Raw genomic sequence first — 17,335 nt, forward strand, 5'->3', positions numbered from 1 at the left:
GAAATCATTAGTAGGTGCTAAAAAACTGTGAGGCTCTCCAGGCAGAAGAGCTGGGCAGAATCATGGCTGGCTGTGTTTGAATTCAGTTTGCTTTGTGTTTTTTCCTCATTCTGGAGATTCTGAATATGAATTTCAGACTTACAGTCTAGTATTAAATCACTGCCAGTTGTCATGTGCAGATTTCTGTCTCAGGATGCCTGAGAAAGCTAAACTTCTTCCTGCACACCTTGTTTCCTTCTGCTTCTGTGTCTAGTAAAGAAATTGTGGTTTATACAGTTACATGATCAGCCCTACCCATGCTGCTTTAGCTTTTGCTTGTGTCCTTCATTTTTGTAAGGAACAGCCAGGACACTTTAAACCTTTGTTCCATTATAGTCAGGCCACAGAGACAGTCTTTGTTTCAATCTCAGCTGAGTATTTACAAAATATTACTGGAATTAAATCAGCCACTTCCATATATCTTGTATATAATTTGTATATCATTGTATAGCATTGTATATCACTTGTATATCATTTCACTTCTGCTGTTTGTGTGTCAGAAACAAGTCTGGACACACTACAGCTTTTCTCTTACTTTTTTTTTTTTTATTTATATTTTATTTCCCTATCTCATTACAGCAGCTACAGCATATTTTGTATATACATGGAATTACTTACTCTGGAGATTGAATCATCTGATGTAGATTGAGAAAAAAGAGAAAAATTCACTGGGTTTATTTATAATTTTCTTCATTAGTTTCTTCTTTCCTTGTTCATTGCCTCTGGAACATTTGCACAATGCCTTAATTTGCCATCTTTGTTTTTTCTTGCATCTTCTACCACTTCATTTTATTTAAGAAATGTTATTGGTATAAACTCAAGACTTCTCTGATTTTTTTATCTATGCTACTAATTATTTATCTATAAAGACACTGTTGGTTTTTTTCTTTTTATTTTTTAGAATTTCAGTAAAGGAATTCCTCATTTGTTTTAAGAAGGACATTGGCTGATTACTGGTTATTCATTTTTATATCCAAAGAGTGTTTTGTATGCAATTGTTGTGTGGCTTTCTAGTTAACAGGTTGAAAACATCCAATTTAAGAGGTTGGAGACATTCTGAACAGCAGCAGGGAATGATTTGGAAGTGCAGGCCTTCAAAATGAGGAATTACATGTCAGGAGTTAGGTTGAACCCAGGAACTATTTGAACCCTAATTATTCTTGAATCTACACTAAAAAGAAAATTATGTTTCTGGCTGTTGATTTACAATAATAGGAGAGGAAGAAGGCCTAATCCAAAGAGACTGTCAAAAGACTTTCCATTAAATCAGATTGGTAATGAAGCCACTACTAAAAGAAATAATCCTCAGATTGTCAGAACAATTAAATACGGAAAAGAGAAAAATAAATTGTTAATTAATCGCAAAATCATGAGAACTTTGACAAAGTTGGTTTCACAGAAATGAACAATAATGTGAATGAATTTAGAAAAACACAGGTTTCTGAGAGTTCATTTTTTAAATTTTGTTTTTTTCTCACTCTTATTTTCTTTGTTTGTATCATACTAGTTTTATTAAATGAAAGGGAAAAACTTCCCCTTTAGGGATCATGCAGCACAACTTGTTTTGATAATGTCTTTCTTTCTATGGTAGCATAAATTTTCTCCCCAATTATTCTTGCAATTTTAGTGACTGAGTTACCTGCATTGCTTTTGTACACAGTTACCTTATTTTTGATGTTTGCTCTTTAGGTAATGATTCTGACGTTGACCTTGACAGGAAGGAAGATGAGCGAGAAAAAACTCCCAAGAGGCCCAGGGCTCAGAAAACAGAGAAAACACAATCAACTAAGGAGACTGAACAGGTTTCAGGAGCTAAAAATCCTATTATAAGTGTGGTTTTGACAGCCCATGAAACTATTCCAGGTAATCAAAATCACCAATTATATATTTATTTTTTTTTAAAATTATGCTGGCACTGTATAAAGTATTCATTGGTCTAAGACCAAGGTGCTTAGAGTATTTAGTATATGAAAAATATTTAGCATTATTTGATTATCTTGATACAGAATCTCTGCATCTGGCAGCTACAGAATTGTAGAACTTGTCGCATTTCTGCATAGGTACAAGAAATGCTGAACCTGGCTGTGGTTAGCCTCAGTTACTGCATTGACATCAGTTATGTTTAGTCTGTGAATAGTTCTAAAGAAGAAAATGATAAAACACTGATCAGAGAAAAGTGTAAATATATTTGAAAATCAAGTTCAGTGTAATGATTAGAGATTTCAAACAATTTAGTCAAAACTAGATTTGCATTTGACAGTTTATTTATATAAACCATTAACTGGTTATAAACCATTAACCATTCTGACTGACTGTCAGAATCCCTTTTTAATAGTTTTGTGCATTATTTTCAACTTTGTAGTTTTACTGTTCTCCTTTTCATTATTGCTAACATTTCTGAGTATTTGTTTTGCTTATAACTATCAGAACAACTTTAAGGTCTTCATTTTGTTGTTGTGGGTTGGAAACTAGCAGGATTCTCTGTGTTGTTAATATGTTTTGATACTGAGATCTGTGGTATGCTGGTTAAGGTGCTCATGGAGGTGTAAGTGGGGTCCTTTAGGTGTTAGTTTGTGGATATAGACAAACCTCCCTCCTTAAGGGCTTTTGGGAAGAGCCATAACTGGAGATTGCCCCCTGTAGTGCTAAATTTTATGCAACTTGTAAGAGTTTTTATCTTAGACCTTTACATTTCTGGCAAGGACTAGAAGAATTTCCAAGAGGTGAAGGAAAGTCATGGTGGATAATGCAATGAAAGATCCATTTCCTTACAAAACTAAAAAGGCAAATGAAGTAATAATAAATATAAGTAAAGAAATGTAGGAAACATGTGATGCAGGAGAGGAAATGTAAGTCTAGTGGATATTGTTGCCTTAATTACTACCTAGTAAAATTTTTCTTTGGACAACCAAAATTTTGGGCTTTTTTGCACATATGCTTTTTAACATACTGAAAATAGTAGCATAAGTTAAGCTTTGGAGGTACTTGGGCATAGTACAATCAAACATTCAGAAGACTTTAATGAACCAAAAGGATTTATAGTCAAGTATGAACCTGCAGCAATTTTTGAAGGTCCTCTCATCTGTTTGACTGACAATTAATAATCATATTACATTCAAGTTCCCAGCTAAATTATGTGTAATAAAAAAGTTAGTACTCTTCAGAAAGTTATGAATTGTCACCCAGCTTTTCAGAATTTGGAAATTCTAGAAGATATAAGTGATTAAATCTAAAGATTCAAAAGCAAAATATTTCTTATAATGCAATTATGGTTTAATTTATTTTTCATTGATTTTCTTTCTGTTTTTTTCCCATTAATTTCCACAATCTAACTATATCTTAATGTCATTAGCAATTCTTAGACAGTTCCCCTTTCTCAGTAATACTTAAATATCTGAAGTTTTTAATAAAAATCTTTCACAGTCTTTTTCATAATCATTTTTCTGGAGATTTATCCTGTGCTGAAGAGATGAGTTACTACTGTAGACTGCTGATGAAGAATATAAATGGATAAAATAGTTCTCCCTTCTCTTCTGCTTTCTGTGCACTAGACCATCTGTAAAGTTAAGTTGAAAATAAAGTTTAAAGTTCCTTAAACACTATATAAACTAAGTCCTTTCACTGCAAGTATTAACAATCTGTACCCACCTATTTCCTAGTTTTGAGGGTGCATGGAAATAGCCCTTTTTGTGTCCATTACAGTAAAATTCAGTTGGGAGATTTCAGAGGACAATTAGAAAAATAGAGAAGGCTTTAAGAATTAGCTGGATTTTATTCCCAGTGTTAAGGAGCTACTTAGACTGTATTTTTCCCCTCTTAAAATAAAAGATTATTTTAGAAGTATTGCATTAACACTTTGCTGTAACTTTGCTAAACGCTAATGAGGTTTGGGACAATGCTTTATATCATTTAGATTATGACTAAATTGATGCCTTCAAAATTCCTCTGAACAAACAGGATCAGTCAGTTTTTAACTTCCCAGAAAGGACTTTGGACAACTTTGATTTTCCCTGGTGTTCCTATTCTGTGATGTTTTTTTGGGAGGCTTATAAAAGGTGATTTGGAGCTATAGAAATCTGAAAGATGACATTAACCCACAGAGTAAATACAGCTTGAATAAAAGTTGTAGATTTTTTTTTAGTGCAGGCCTTGAAGTTCCTTGGGAGGCTTGAGAGGTGAGCCTGGGCAAAGCTCCTGTAGGGCAAGGCCAAGCACAGGGTCCTGCACCCTGACATGGAGTGATAGGATAAGGGGAAATAGCTCTCAACTGAGAAAGGGGAGTTTTAGATTAGGTTGTAGGAAGAATTTCTTCACTCTGAGGGTGGTGAGGCATGGAAAAGTTTGCTCAGAGAATTTGTGGATGGCCCATCCCAGAAAGTTCAAGACTAGATTGGATGGGGCTTTGAGCAGTCAGGTCTAGTGGAAGGTGGCTTTGCTCACAGCACACAGGTGGGAATTAGATGACCTTTAAGGTCCCTTCCTACCCAAACCATTCCATGGTTCTATAACTAGAGGGACTGGAGACCTTGAAGAGGAGTGCTGAGTTCATGAGCACACCAAGGCATCAGAGCAAACACAGGACAGTTTTTCATAAGCATCACAATTGAGAAGGAATAACAACACTTCTGAAAATTGTGTGAATTTTGTGTGAAACTGAAAATTGTTTTGAATGGCACTTTCCATCATCTCGGTTTTTCAATGTATTTTATTTCCCATGTTTAAATTCTGAAGTTATCAAGGTGTCTAAAACCAATATCAATTTATTATTCATGCTCAGTTAGTTTGATTCAGGAGAGATGTGAACATTTAAATTACTGTTTTATATAAATTCCATAATATTTAAAGACTCAGCTTGTTACTAGGAGATTCTGTGAAGATGGTCAGTGGTAGATTATTTGTTTGCTTGTTTTTAAGAAATACAAAAATAGCATGATGTACTCATTTTCTCGAGAATAATTATTTTTTGTTTTTTAAAGGAGTGTCCCTGACCCCCAACAAGGAGTTGGATTTTTTTCAATTACACATTCTTAATACAACACCATGAAGGTTTTTCTTTCCATGATTTCCATTCTCCATAAAAGTCCAGCTGAGCTGTCATGCTGCTGTGTGAGAGGAATCTATCTGTAATCTATGAACACTTAGTTCCATCTTCCATCAAAATTTTTGGGCATTGGGGAAGAAGTTGAAGAATGTAATTTTGCTTACTATTTTGGGACTGACTTAGTTTAACTGGTGGCAGTCTTTTTAGCTGACAACAGTCTTCCTGTTTAAGATAATTTCTGTTCTGTAGCTCATGGAATGATGGTTGTGGGTTTATGACACATCTAAATGGATTTAATATCAGGCAAAATGAGCCTCCTGGGTAAAGGAGGAGGATTGGGACTACCCCTTTTCTAAGTATGTTGGTAAGTAAGTACAGACTGCTGTCACAAGCAAGTGTTGTTCTCCAACCCCAGCTTCCTGTCCCTCAGATCATTGTGCATGTTTATGCCTTCTGTAGTAAAACACACTAGAAAATTAGTAACGTACTTGCAGAAGGAGAGATATGGTGTAGATTTTAAGCAGATTCCCTCTCTAATCCTCTTTATGAACTCCAGTGCTGGTACTTTTCATTCAACATGTGGTACATTCAACATATATATGAATGGAGGGCCAAAGATGCTATCCCTGTGCTGACTTAAAGCAAATGTTGGATTAGGCAAGGTTAGGAAAGTGAAACCTTTCCCCTCTGAATGTGAACAGGTGTTTGTTATTGTGGGTTTACAGATTGATTTAGCTCAGCCAATCTAATGTCCAGCTCTGGTGAAAGGGGGAATCTTTATCCTCCCATACATGGGTCTGTGTTTCTATTTTTGTCTAAATTAAAAGGTGTTCAATCTCAGAGTGACCTAACCTACACAAATATTAAATGATCCTTTTCCTTTTTGTTAGCTTTATTTTGAGGATTAGAGATAGGTTTGCATGGAGAGCTTTAGGGTTATTTATTTATTATTATTTAGGGTTGGTTTCTGATGATTTGACTTTCAGAACTGCCTGGATCACACACATTTGGAGCACTTTTCACAGGATATTGTGGAAGCTGGAAAAACACATTCCTTCAAAAAGAGATTGTAAGAAACAAATATTCACATTATTGCACAATATGCACATTATTTTAACTGCACAGACCAGAGTACCTACATTATCAAGATTTTTTTTTTATACTTCCTTTTTTAAAACAAAAAAGTTGGTCTAAAGGCAACTTGCAGCATCTCAGAAGGAAAGAAAAAAGACACTTACTGTGTAAAGTCTCATAAATTCTGACAGTTAAAATGGTGTTTGCATCTAGATTATCATATTTAATATGTATCAATTAATTTGTCTAAATCCCATCTTGAATGCATTTACATTTTAAGTCTCTGTGACATTATGCAGTAATTGTTCCATAACTTAATTACATGTGGGGTGAAATTGCATATTCCTTTATTTTGTTTTAAGTCTGTATTGAACTGTTTTTTGTGGGTTGTGAGATAATGATTATTCACACTTTTTTTTTTCACAGTATTGCTAATTACAGAGATTTTTCTGATATTTTACTTTCAGTTACCTCTTTTCCAAGCTGAAGGTCTCCAAATTCTGTATCCCTCTCCCAAGCAAAATACTGCTGATTTTGGCTTTGTTACTGTTTTCTGGTTCTTTTTTATCCTTTTTAGTGATGTGTACTTGAAGCTTTAGGACGTTTGCAGTTGAATTAGTAGGAATTAGGTTGATGTTCTTTCCTGGTTTATTTGTGATCCATTCCTAATAATTCTATTACCAATAGTCTAATACTATTAGACTGTTGATAAGTATTGGAGAACTCTGTAGTTAAGGACAGGCTGCTTTTCCAAGGGACAGACTGGGGGCCATCTCTGAGTTTGAGCCAGAGATGAGGCTCACTGAGTAATGCTTATCTGCAGAAGCTGCTGTCAGAATGTTGTGAAGAACTCAAATCTTATTCTTCTGAAGGCTGATTTACTTAGGTGATATTGACTGAAAGGAGGAAAGCAAAAGGCATAAATAAAGTCTAGTAAGCTAAAGTCGATTCTGCCTTTAAAATAGAGATATGATAGTGCTGGAGGAAGGATTTCTCTGAAAGAAACGATCAGTACATTTCAAGAAGTAAACTTCTTTTTCTTCCCCTGATATTTATATGCTTTGACTTCTTGAAACGATTGCCTAGGGAAACAGGAAAACCTTTATCTTCCTTGTTGGCATATATGTTTTTAATGAAATTTAAGACCTTGTATGTGTTTGCCTTGTTCTTAGGCATTTCTCTAGCCTGAATATTGAAGGCATTCTTTTGGGACTTGGGGCATGTGGGGACTAGGCTGGGTAGAGCCTAGAAACCAATTTTCTCACTTCCTGGGCATATGTTGTAGTTATTAGTTAGTGATCCAATGGTGACTGCTGTGGCTGCTGGTCTCTTGGCACCTTCAACATCCCAAGTGGATGGAGACATCTGAAGTTTCTTAGTGCTTCCCTGTCTTCTAAGGATGGGAAGTAGCAAGATCCCACTAGGGGACATGGTTGCCTTTTGTGAGCAGTACTTCATCAGCATGTCTGAAAATGTGAATCTCCCTCTTCATGTTTTTAAAGACATTCTCTCTGTAAACTGCATAGGTAATTTATAGGCAGGAACATGAGGATAACCTTGGAGCATTCTGCCCACTCAAAATATGCAAAATACTGGTGAGTTAGTATTTATCTAGTGAGTATATATTTAGTTCACCCAATTTAGGTGATTAAATTTTTATAGTGGTAGTACGAAAGTCTGTTAAACAGTTCAGCAGTCCTTTTAGGAAATGCTCAAACATCCTGAAATGCAGAAGGGCACAGAGGAGAGCTAGTGTGGAGCATTTAATGAGGATCTTTGTCTCACAGTCAGGAGATGGGAGGCCTGGAAGAGGCAATCATGCATATAAAGCAGTTTAAGACCTATTTTCTTTTAACGGAGTCACCCTAAATATAGAATTTGCTTCTATTTTAAGTACTGAAGTATCAGAACACTTTTCTAGTGTCTAATGTCTATTCTGTTAACATTTTCCTGAAGCCACAGACTGAACCATGGCTCTTGTGCTGTAATGACAAGGTCCCATTGGGCTACCACAGTGCAGTTTGGGAGATGCAGTCCTGTGGACAGCCTGACATTTGTGGGAGAGGGAGGAACAGGAAGAATAGAAGTTATAATGTTCTGGTGATGTTTAGGGTGAAAACTTGGAAGATCAGTTCTGTTGAACCTGCAGAATCTTTAGTACAGAATTGAAAGCATTATTAAAAAACAGTAGTGCAAAAAATCTGGTTTTAGATGCAACCAGTTTAGTGAGAAACAGAGCTATTACAGTTTAGTTATTCTGTTTACAGAGTTGGCTGATGTCCAGCCTGATAGGAAAAGCTTCAGTAGCTTTACTACTAAATGGCTTATTCTCAAAATACCTCAATTTCCCACTTAAAATGACTCTGAAGGACCCACAGAATCTCTGTTCTTCTCCTTGTTGTCTGCAGCACATCTTTCCTCCATGTAACGTCACCAAGTTTTTCACACCTGTTGTTGGGTAACCCCCACCACGGTTTCAGACACTTTATGTTAATACTGCCTATATTTTATAAATAATATCAGGAATCTGGGCTTAATGCACTCAGTAGAGCCCCTTCTGCTCCCAGTGGAGATTGACAGGTGCAAGGAGCATAGAATCAGAATATCCTGAGTTGGAAAGGCTCCACAAAGATTGAGTCCAACTCCTGGCCCAGCACAGGACAGCCCCAAGAATCACACAATGTGCTTGAGAGCATTGTCCAAACACTTTTTGAGCTCTTTCAGGCTTGGAGCTGTGACCACTGCCCTGGGAAGCCTGTTCCAAACATATTCTTTCATTCTGAGGGATAGCAATGTGCTCCAAAATATAAGGAGTTTAAGGAAAAGATGTACAGAGTTTTACATATAAACTAAACTGTCTTTTATACTAAACTTTTCCCCAGTCTTATTTGTGGAACTGATTAAACAGGTGTAATTTTTTGAAGGATATAATATGAAGCAGAAAAATTCGAATTTTATTTAGAGGATCTACAAACTTTTAAAGGTGGAAATATTTGGATGTAGGATCTCCTTGCAGCAGGCATCAAACACCATGAATAATGCTATGAACTATCAGTCCTGGCAAGTATTTAAGTAGAACTGTAGTGTAAGTGTTGTTGGTTTATCCAACAAAGTGTACCCTTCATTAACAACAGAAACTAAAACAGTCAAACTAATGATTACAGAGTTTATTGTTTAAATTGAAGTTTTGTATTATAGACAATGTATGTTTCTAATATGAGATTTTTAATGAGCATTCTTTCCATTCTTCCTTTAGGAGCCAGAAAAATTGTTCCTCTTGAAGCTTCTCCTCATGAAAGTGAACCCACAGCTGCAGACACAGCAGTCCAAGACCCATCACAACGAAAAGGATATCAGGAATATGCCATTCAGCAAACCCCATATGAACAGGCAATGAAAACAAGCAGGTAACTTTGAAGTACTTATATTTGTGTTCATGCAGAATATGAACCATTTTCATTAAACCTGGGGTGTTTTTCTGAGACCTTTAAATGAAGGAACAGCTGAAAATCAACTGTGAATAAGTTGTATAATTTAAAATGCCTTTGGAGAATAATTAAAAAAAAAAAACAAAAAAAAAAACCAAAGCATTTCTGTCTATTATGAATGTCTAGGGAAATTTCGACACATTATGTTACCAAGGTTCACTACTTTAAATATAACTGGTTTTTTGGGTTTTTTTTTAGGTTGGGTCCAACTCAACTGAAGATTTTTACATGTGAATACTGTAACAAGGTGTTCAAATTTAAACACTCCCTCCAAGCACATCTGAGGATTCATACAAATGAGAAACCTTACAAGTGTTCCTACTGCAGTTACGCCAGTGCCATCAAAGCCAACCTGAATGTTCACCTGCGGAAGCACACCGGGGAGAAGTTCAGCTGTGACTATTGCACCTTCACGTGTCTCAGCAAAGGCCATCTCAAAGTCCACATCGAAAGGGTTCATAAGAAAATTAAGCAGCACTGTCGTTTCTGCAAAAAGAAATACTCGGATGTTAAAAATTTGATCAAGCATATGAAGGAAACTCACGACCTTGAAGATAAAAAGGTGAAGGATGTTTTTGATGAGCTTCGCTTGATGACACGAGAGGGCAAAAGGCAGCTGCTCTACGACTGCCACATCTGTGAGCGCAAATTCAAAAACGAGCTGGACCGGGACCGGCACATGCTGGTTCATGGGGATGAAAGACCCTTTGCTTGTGAGCTCTGTGGCCATGGAGCCACTAAGTACCAAGCCCTTGAGCTTCACGTTCGAAAGCACCCTTTTGTGTACGTGTGTTCTGTGTGCCTGAAGAAGTTTGTCAGTTCTGTGAGGCTCCGTGCTCACATCAAAGACGTGCACGTGGATCTGCAGGAGGATTCTGTTTTTAACAGCTCCATCAACCAAAGCTTCTGCCTGCTGGAGCCAGGAGGTGACATCCAGCCAGAAGCCCTTGGTGAACAGCAGACACAAACTGCAGGTGAATCGACTGTCACAAGTACTGATGCTATTAACACCCCACAGCCATCTGCTTCTAAAGATGAATCAACAGCTGCAGAGGTAAACCATGATGGTCAGCACAATGGTGATGGGAAAATTGATGCAGTCCTTTCCTTAGAATTGGAAAATCCTCTGGTGAAGAATGTAGCAGAGACACTGTGTCAGACAACAGATGTAGCAGTCCCAGACATTCAGCCCTGCATAGCATCAGACTGCTTCCTGCTGAAAAATGGTACTGCTGGCCCTGAGGAGTTAAAAGGTTCTGCTCCAAATGAAGAGGAAGTTAATCACTGCAGTTCTGTAAACGAGCAGGGTGAAGAAATTCATCTTTTACTATCTGAAGACAAAAGTTTAAATGTGAGTCAGAACAACACAATGACTGAGAATCTTCCAGTCCTTGAAGAAAAAATCCAGTCTGTTCCTCCTGGTGAAACAGAAACAATCAATCCACCCATTCAGAATTCAGCAGAGCCCACAGACCCTTTGGCAGCAGCAGAAGCTGGTGCAGCCACCAGCCCACAGGCAGCCTCTTCTAACACAGCTACAGCCAATGGGGGCAGTGGATCCATTGCCTTCATGCAGATTTTGGACAGCTTGCAGAAGAGACAGATGAGCACTGAGTTACGTGAGAGGATAAGGAAGGTTTATGGAGACTTGGAATGTGAATACTGTGGTAAGGAGCAGAGGAATTATGTTTGGGGTTTCTTAAATCTTATGCAGTGAGCTCTTTCCTGCTCCTCTGGTTTACAATGTTTGATATATATGTGTATCTTTGCAGCAGCATTAGTTTTGTAGTTCAGTATGGATTCTGGGGTCCAGTGGGATTTACTTTTTGCTGTACAGATAATGTGACATGAGTCAAATCTCCTCAAAAAAACCCACTAGTAGAATATAGCAATGCAGTGCCTTGCAAGGCTCAATTTTCTGTTCATGTGAAATTTGATAGAGTTAGATTATTTCTGTCCACATGCATCTCCCCAAATCACAACTTTCACTGAGACCAAGCACAGCAGATTTAGGCATGTGATCAGCATTAGTTCAATCCCTGCTTTAGTGCTTGAGCTTCGTTACCAGTTTAGTGTAAAATTCACTTTTTTTCATGTAGTGTGGGAGGATATATAGTAATATACATTCTGTACAATAGGAACATAGATACTGGCATAATTTTGTGTCTTGTTTTGAACCATGTTCTTTGAGATGAAAATTTTAATTGTATGTTATCAGATCAAGATTGTCCCTATTGTAATTGTTTGGGGTTTTTAATTTATGGAAGTGGGAATAACACACTATTCCTGCTTATTCTAACTGAAAATGTGTTTATGTAACTGGAAAGGAAGCAATTTGGGATATATTTTGTAGTTTTCATTCTTGGAAAGAGAAAGGAATCAAAATCTGAAAAAACATGTTTTTGGAACACCATAACGTTGTGCTTTAGATTAATTGCTCTGAGCTTTTTGATTTGGCTTTTGGCCATTATACCAAAAAGGCTTTTAAGAAGGAGTAACAGGAAAGAAAGTAACAAAATTATATTTTGTCAGTCTCTTTTGGTGTGCAGTTGCCTTCAGATTCTTTGCATAAGAGAACAGATGTAAAGGACTTTTCCTTTGAGGAAAAGATAATTGATACGTTATCATTGATATGATTGTTGATAACAAGTGGCTCTTGTTAGACTCTTTCAAGACAAATAACATGATCTTTTTGGGCAAAGGTTGATTTGTAAATATATTTTCAGTAGCAAAGGGTCTTTAGACAAATTTTCATTAAAGACTAAAGGGGCAGAATTCAAACAGTATGTTTTGTCCTGAAAGAAAATAGGTTATTTTTTTTGAGTTTTCACTAACAATTGTTTAGGAATTACTTTCTTCATGTCTAATTTAATTTTCAGGGAAGTTGTTTTGGTACCAGGTGCACTATGACATGCATGTCCGTACACACACTCGAGAACATTTATATTACTGCTCCCAGTGCAATTATTCTTCCATCACCAAGAACTGCCTTAAGCGTCACGTCATTCAGAAACACAGCAATATTTTGCTGAAGTGTCCCACAGAACATTGTGAATACTCCACTCCAGATAAATACAAGCTCCAGGCACACCTTAAAGTTCATACAGATCTGGTGAGTAGCAAACCAAATATGTGTTTGTCTGAATTCAGTGTCTTCCTCAGTGTCTTCTTCAGTGTTTGTAATTCTGTGGTAATACTTGAGGAAATAGCTCAGGGTTCTTGCCTGTGTGTTCTCTGCACACTTCTGGAAATACCTGGCTTAGAACAACTGGATATTTGGAATTTCTCAGAGCTATTTCCAGGAGAGTATGTCTCTGGTTTTCCCAGTCTCTTCAGATCCTTTGGGGTCTGAGTTAGCAGAATAAAGTTGGTACTATTGTTACATGGCTTCATTCTGTGAACCTCAATTCACTTCCTTCATAAATAGATTACTTGGGTAAAATGAAAATATGTTCTTCTTAATTACTACAGACAAAGATATTTAAATTGTTGAAAAGGGATTTTTTCCTAGCATTTCCACCTAGTTGCAATTGAACGTCTACATTTTCTGTTGTGTTGACAGAGAGATCACATTTTAAAGGTTCCTGTCTTGTTCAGAAAGCCCTCCAGCTCAGAGTGCCATGTGCTAAAACCAGGTCTTGGTAGGCTGTTGGTCAGTATTTCCAACAGTTGAGTTTACTTTAAAGGTATTTGGAACAGAACAACCTCCTACTCTTCTTAAGCAGTTACTTCTGGAGAACTTTAAAGCCCAACAGAAGAGATGACACAAAAATGAAAATTTTCCCCATTTGTGTCATCCCCTTCTGTAAATATTTGAAATGGAATCTGAATTTGTTGTGAAAGGTTCAGAAAATTCACATAATAGACATTCTTTTTGGATGATGATGTTTTCAGTGCCCATCTGATAGCAAAAGTCTGTGTAATTGGTGTCTATGAACACTTAAGAAAAAAAGAGTCTACAATTACGCTCCTGTATCCTTCCTAAGTACCTGTTTTTCAAGTGTGATGAATGTCCAACAGCTCCCACCAGGAAGATAATTTTCATAATTCTAAAGAGAACTGAGAAAATGGATTTCATAATTAAAACCATTGTGACAGCACTATCTTTCAGAAGCATGCTTTTACTGATGCTTTCTGTCAAATATTTTTATTTAAATGGATTGAAAAACTCATGTATTAGAATTTACTTAGTAACTGAATTTGGCAACTCTCATATTGGTCTTCATGTCCACTGCTTGGTATATTTACTCCATGCATATCTCATGAAAAGGACCACTTCTTCAAATGTATATCTATGCACAGTTAAATGTGGAAATCTGCTTTAATTTAAATTTGAAAAACCAATTCTTAATAAATACTAAGATTAAAACTTCTCTGGAAAGAGAAGATACTGAAATCTCGGTTCAGTTCCTTGTGTGGTGCATATCCTTCATCACCTCTTTGGTGGCTGCATTCCAGCTGGATCCCTGCATTATTTGTAGAAGATAAATGATGGATATTGAAAAGCAGCTTTCCCTTCATCCTTATATATCACCATATAGGCACCCAATTGCCCTGTATGCAGCACCCAAATCTTGCACTGGCAGATGATGATGGGGAGAGTGGGTGTGCTGCCTCTTGCCTTCTGTATTTGCTACCCATTGTTGTTATAGGGAAGATTTTTACTTTTGAAGCCTGGGAACTGAGGTGTGGCTTGATTCAAAACCAGAACTTTGTATATATTCTCTGATTTTCAGTACTCATCTTTTGGTCCTAGGGCTTTTGTTGTAGATTTTTATGTTTATTGGCATTTATTGAGCTCTTCCAAAGTTCAAACTGTGATGTGCCAAATCACTTCAATGCCATGGGACCTGAGAAAGGGCTGGGCAGTTACAAATTGCTTTAGTACAATTTATATTATGAATGAGCTCATGGTAACATTAAAGGGCAGGGTGTGGAATTAAACAGTGTTGATGTAGGTAACAGAGTTTGTGTACAACCTCTAGTGGCATTTGCCATACTCACTGTGCTGAGCAGATAAACATCACAGGGAGGTTTGTCTCTGAAAATATTTTAAGTCTATGTATTTAATTGATACTGCAACTTTAGCACCTCTCTAAAACTGCAGCTCAGACCCAGAACCACTACTTGTTTTTAGGTGCCTACATCTGTTTTTCACATTTTGGGATATAAATTATTCTTGTCTTTGGAAGGATGCTTAGAAATTCCATTATGCTGTTGACATTCCATGTAATAGTGTAGCTGTTGGTAGGATGTGAGATGCTCAAGCTCTGGTTGCTTATTTGCCTTCCTGAGAAGAGTAAATTTTCACATGGTCACTGGTCTGGCTGTGTTAGCTCTGCCTCTGGAGCAGTGCTGCTGTGCAGTCAAGAATGCAAGGTACTGCAAAGGGAAGCAATTAACAAAAACATCTCTGATCTAATGATCAGGCACTCAGTTGGAAAACAGCTTTTGCTCTTAGTCCTCACTTCCATAATGAATGTCAGCTTGGCATTTGTTTTTGCTAATAGTTATTTCACGAAATAAGTGAACTTAAGTACTGCATGCAGGTGCTTGTCATTTTGTGAGCTGAGTTCTGCTTCTTGCCAGACTTCAGAAAAGTCTGTCTAAACATCTACACCTTTTTCTGTGGCCTCCTTCACATATGTGCACAGCTGTCTCCTAGGTACATCACATCCTTTTAGCTGAGGTGCATTTTAATGGGACATCAGTTTAATGCAGGAATCTTTTGGGAAAATTTTAATTTTAACATGATGACAACTGTGGTGAAGATTTCTGTAGTTCTTCACTCCTCAGAAGTGTTATTCAGGGGTCTAATTCTGCACCCATGGGTGTTAGAAATTACATTTCTGTTGATTTGAATAGATGTGGGAGCAGGCTTTGGCCCTCTATTCCTCTACACAATTATGCAATCAAATGTTGTATTAATTGAGTTGTGGGAACTTTTCCTGGAAATGTTCTGTGAGTGCCAATATTTAGTAGAGGGTTTTAATTTTTCTTTTTGTGACTGTATCCTTGTATACCTAGCCCTTGAATTATCTTGAAACACATGCCTCAGAGAAATAAAATTCTCTTCGGAGCACTTTAAATGGATAATGCAATATAGCTGATGATTTTTTAGCAAAATTTTAATTCATTTATATAAAAAGAAATGCATTGTGATTATTATTTAAGTGGCTTTATTAAATAACAAAATAGCATAAACAAGAAAACTTGTGATAGAATTTGACTAATTTATTTTCACTAGGTTTAAGAATACTTATGTACCTAATTAAATTCCTGTTTTGTGGAATGTATACAAGGCTAGGTCAAAAACCAACCTTTATTTAGGAATTATTCTAAGTTTCATATATTTTCTCAAATTAGCCAATAGGGATGTTGAGCAAATATCAGGAAGTGATTGCCTTTGAAGTTTAAATAGCTGATTGGACTGTGCAGCTGATCTCTAACAAAGGTAGATGCAGTTCTCTTGTACTCTCCATGCTTTGCTTCTGTTCATGTCCTTCAAAAAAACCTTCAAGGGAATTTAGAAGGCAAGTATTCCAATAAAGGATAGGAAAAATAACTTCCATTCTTACCAGAGGAAAGCTGGCATGCTGAGAATGTGATTCAGGTGTTACTGCAACCTCAGCCTTCAAAGGGCTTCTGTCATCACCTGCAGCCAGGGCACCTGAAGAGCTGGAGCTGTGGGGCAGGGGACCTTCTCTGGGGCTTGTGTTGTGGTCTGGGTGCTCTGAAATGCTGAAATTTGCAACAGGGGGTTTTTAAAGGCTGTTTGATGGGATTACATTGAAGCACTTTCACAAGCTCTCAGGGCAGCAACAGAACACCACTTCAGCATTCCAAGCTGACAGCATAAGCTCTGGCACTGGCCTGGATACCCAGCAAGGAAAGGTTTGGCTTCAGCTGGGTGCTCTCTGTGACACACTTTGAGGGGATTCAGTGCTCTGAGGCATGCTCTGTTACACTCCAGAAGATAACCTTCTTGAGGATCACATCTGCAGAACTTGGTGTAAATAACTTTCTAACAGCTTGAAAAAAGCTGTTGGCATTATTTCATTGTTGGAGAATTTTGTTACTATCATCTTGTGGAAAGTTGTGTTCTCAGCATCCATCCATTCATGTTGCTCTATAGCTCTTGATGCATTTACTGATTATTTTGATTTTTTCCCTAAAACTTAGGCTTATAGCCTTTCCTTTCTCAAGAATATTAATGAGAATGTGAAGTTGTCACAGTTAACAGCACTTCAGTTGAAGTAGCATGTGTGTAGTGGAGTGTTTAATTTTTTTTTTCTTATTTAACATTTGTCTCAATGTTCTGGTCACACTGAGAAATACTTAATTCAATGAGTATTAGAGACCAGCAACATCCAACTGTACATTAAAAGTATACTTTTTTCCCTTTATTTATTGTATATTTTGAAATCAGATATGTAGCAAGTTTGAGGAACTGAGATCTGTCAACACATTTCAGCTCAAGAGCCCCTAAATGATTTTGTGCTGTTTTTCTTAAATGTGCCAAATTATGAATGTGATCCTGCAATTACATCTTTGAAAAGGTGCAAACATTGCTATGGAGTTTTGTTTACTCCAATCTTTATTGGAGTAATGTGTTCAGGTAGAAATCCAAAATCATCAGTAGCAGATTTAGGTTGTATCATTTGAGAGACCCTAATTCCACAAAGTAACAGCT

General features: G+C 37.0%; 1 protein-coding gene across 1 annotated transcript in view; it reads left to right on the plus strand.

Moving 5' to 3' along the window:
* ZFAT (zinc finger and AT-hook domain containing) overlaps window positions 1-17,335 on the plus strand; it is a 75,619-nt gene that overhangs the window by 23,437 nt on the left and 34,847 nt on the right. The window contains exons 4-7 of the mRNA XM_056485292.1: window positions 1,729-1,902; window positions 9,411-9,561; window positions 9,841-11,309; window positions 12,522-12,754. Coding sequence (XP_056341267.1) covers window positions 1,729-1,902; window positions 9,411-9,561; window positions 9,841-11,309; window positions 12,522-12,754 — 2,027 coding nt within the window. The remainder of the gene's footprint in view (window positions 1-1,728; window positions 1,903-9,410; window positions 9,562-9,840; window positions 11,310-12,521; window positions 12,755-17,335) is intronic.

This window comes from Oenanthe melanoleuca, chromosome 2, assembly GCF_029582105.1.
Source record: "Oenanthe melanoleuca isolate GR-GAL-2019-014 chromosome 2, OMel1.0, whole genome shotgun sequence".
NCBI classification, from domain to species: Eukaryota; Metazoa; Chordata; class Aves; order Passeriformes; family Muscicapidae; genus Oenanthe; species Oenanthe melanoleuca.